This window comes from Montipora capricornis, chromosome 2 (assembly GCF_036669925.1).
Source record: "Montipora capricornis isolate CH-2021 chromosome 2, ASM3666992v2, whole genome shotgun sequence".
Classification (NCBI taxonomy): domain Eukaryota; kingdom Metazoa; phylum Cnidaria; class Anthozoa; order Scleractinia; family Acroporidae; genus Montipora; species Montipora capricornis.
The window spans coordinates 21,648,610-21,651,109 of NC_090884.1; the positions used below are offsets into that span (position 1 = coordinate 21,648,610).

Consider the following 2,500-nt stretch of genomic DNA (forward strand, 5'->3'; position numbering starts at 1 on the left):
AACAAATATTGATGCAAAAGCAAATAACTATTGATAAACAGTTTTTAAAAAGAGCAGAACGAAGTTTCTGGGACGGTCGATCGAGAATAAAATATTTACGACATGAAAACAACATTAATTTTGAACCGTGAATATAGGATATAAAAAGTTACAATCAGTGACAAACATTTTGGGAGATTTTTGCTACGTTCAAATAAATCGCAAAATCGAAAGTGACATGCCGGAATTTAGCGGGCGCCGTGATTAAGTTACCGCGGCATGTTTACTCGCCACACAGTGAAGTATCTGTGTCAAATGATGGCAAGATACCGGGTTTTTGAAAGTTTCTTTTTCTGTCAAGTGTTATAAAGTTTGACAATGAAATGAGCGAAGTCAAAACAAAGATCACAATCGCCCAACTCTTGTTTATGCAAAGTCAAAATTTACTCTCCAAGACGCGTACGACGTTATTTATCACCAGGTAATTCCATCATTTTGGAAATAGCAGCTCCCACGTAAACATATAAACAGTTTAAACAACAAAACATAAAATCAAACAAACCATAGACCAAATGAATAAATGGCATCCATAAATGTATTTTTTTGTTTATGTGCTAATATATGTGCTATATATGTGCTAGCCTCTAATATATGTGCGTATGTGCTAGCCTCGCTCTCAAGAAACATTTCTTTTGTATTTTTTTTTCCATGCAAACGAGGCTAGTGAGTCTAATTAGCACATAAACAGAAGAACATTTTTTGGCCGCCATTTATGCATTCGGTCTATAGCTACAAAACTTATTCTTTGACCTAAAATGAATGGTGCCACTTCCTTGAGATTTTCAGGGTCTCCAAAGGATGACTATCTGTATTCATCAATAATAGATGTAAAACATTACATGTATTTTGGATGATAAATCCATACTTACAGGAGATTTTCTGATCTGAGCAAGAACCTCTTGAAGACAGGTTTCAGAGATGCCAATAGGAGTTTTGTCACTGTTAGCGGGAAAATGAGAAACACCCAAAGCTATTTCAATCCACTCTAAAAGAAACTTCAAGGATCCCCTCTGTGTGTTGATTCTAAGAAGCAATTCACAAGCTAACTGTCTGCCACTAGCATCAGCTGAGGATTTTGTTGAGATGACTGTCTTCAAAAATGTTGTGATTTGCTTTAAACAATCTCGTCCCATTGGGGGAATTTTTGACTGCTTTGCCAAAGACAGTGGAGGAATAGAGGACAAAACATCACAAGCCGTATTCAAAACATCGTTACAAAGCTGTCCATCACTGAATTGCCACGACTGGCGAAATAAAGCAAACAGTAACGATAAACCGGTTCTGACTCCCATTTCAATGAGGACCGAAGAGCCATCTTTTTTCTCTTCTGGTGTTGTTTTATCTTGGTCAAAGCTTGCGCATGCACTGAGATCACGAAAGCTGTTCTTTGAACACGTTGATTTGAATGTTGTTGGGTTGTGGAATTTGTTTGATAATGCTGAAAATATCCTTTGAAAAACCTCCAGTCTCCGACGTAGTGTGCAATAAAACGGAGAGTCCGCGCATACCGCACGAGCAAGTGAGAGCTGGCTGTACAAGATCTGATTCAAAAACTCATCTTGTTCTTCCGAAGAAACATTGGTCAATCCACGCTCGTACTCCGGGAGACTTGGACCACGAAGCTCTAAGGGAGTATGCGGGGTTGGGAGAGCCTCTTTGTTGTTAATAAGCTTTTGGTGAAGGCAAATAACGCCTTGTCTTGTCACCAACTTCTCCACATCCTCCCTGGACCACAAACCGTCGAAATGATCCAGCCCCTGAACCTTCGTTGAAGACATCTTCCAAGGAAAAGAACTTTAGTGAAGAATCAGATACCCGTCATTAAAGCGCTGCAGTTCTTTCGGGGAGCCAAGTTCAATGCAAGCTGCTTTTATGTCGGAAGAATTAATCTGGTCTCAGTTGCTATCGCGTCCCGCCATATTTTTTGTACTTCGCAACGTTCATTGGGACAGACTTGTTCCCAGTCCAAAACAGTTCCGTGCAATCCAGGTGATCTGGTGACGTAATTTGGAGGACTGGGAAGAAAAATTTTAACGCCGTATCCCCAACCGCGCGCGGCCTTAGGTGTTGTTTCCAAACTCCCCTCCATCCGTGTCTACCACATGCTACTGAATGAACATTCAAGTAGAGCCGACGAGATCTAACCTCGCCTTAGCCATGTTGAATTCGAAAATAAGGCCGCGCGGTTGTGGGATACGGCGTTAAAATCAAATCACCACTAAAATCAAATCTACGTTGTATCGGCTCTTTAGTTTCTCAACTTGAAATAACGCCGATGAGATCAAGCCACTGATCCAACGTACACCGACAGGAAAATTGTCCACAGTTGCTTGCTTCAAAACTCTGGAATTTAAAAATCTCAACTGTAGATCTCCACGAAGATCTGATTTTGCCTGTCACTTTCTTCGCCATGGGCATCGACATCGTCTCATGGAGAATTTGCATTGGTTGCTTCTATCAG

The 2,500-nt window shown here is 40.7% G+C and overlaps 1 protein-coding gene across 1 annotated transcript in view; it reads right to left on the reverse strand.

The window, feature by feature from the left end:
• Nucleotides 1–1,959, reverse strand: part of LOC138039075 (probable E3 ubiquitin-protein ligase HERC1) — a 98,520-nt gene extending 96,561 nt beyond the window's left edge. The window contains exon 1 of the mRNA XM_068885243.1: nt 909–1,959. Within this exon, the coding sequence (XP_068741344.1) occupies nt 909–1,817 (909 nt within the window). The 5' untranslated portion in view covers nt 1,818–1,959. The remainder of the gene's footprint in view (nt 1–908) is intronic.
• Between the last annotated feature and the right edge of the window lie 541 nt (nt 1,960–2,500).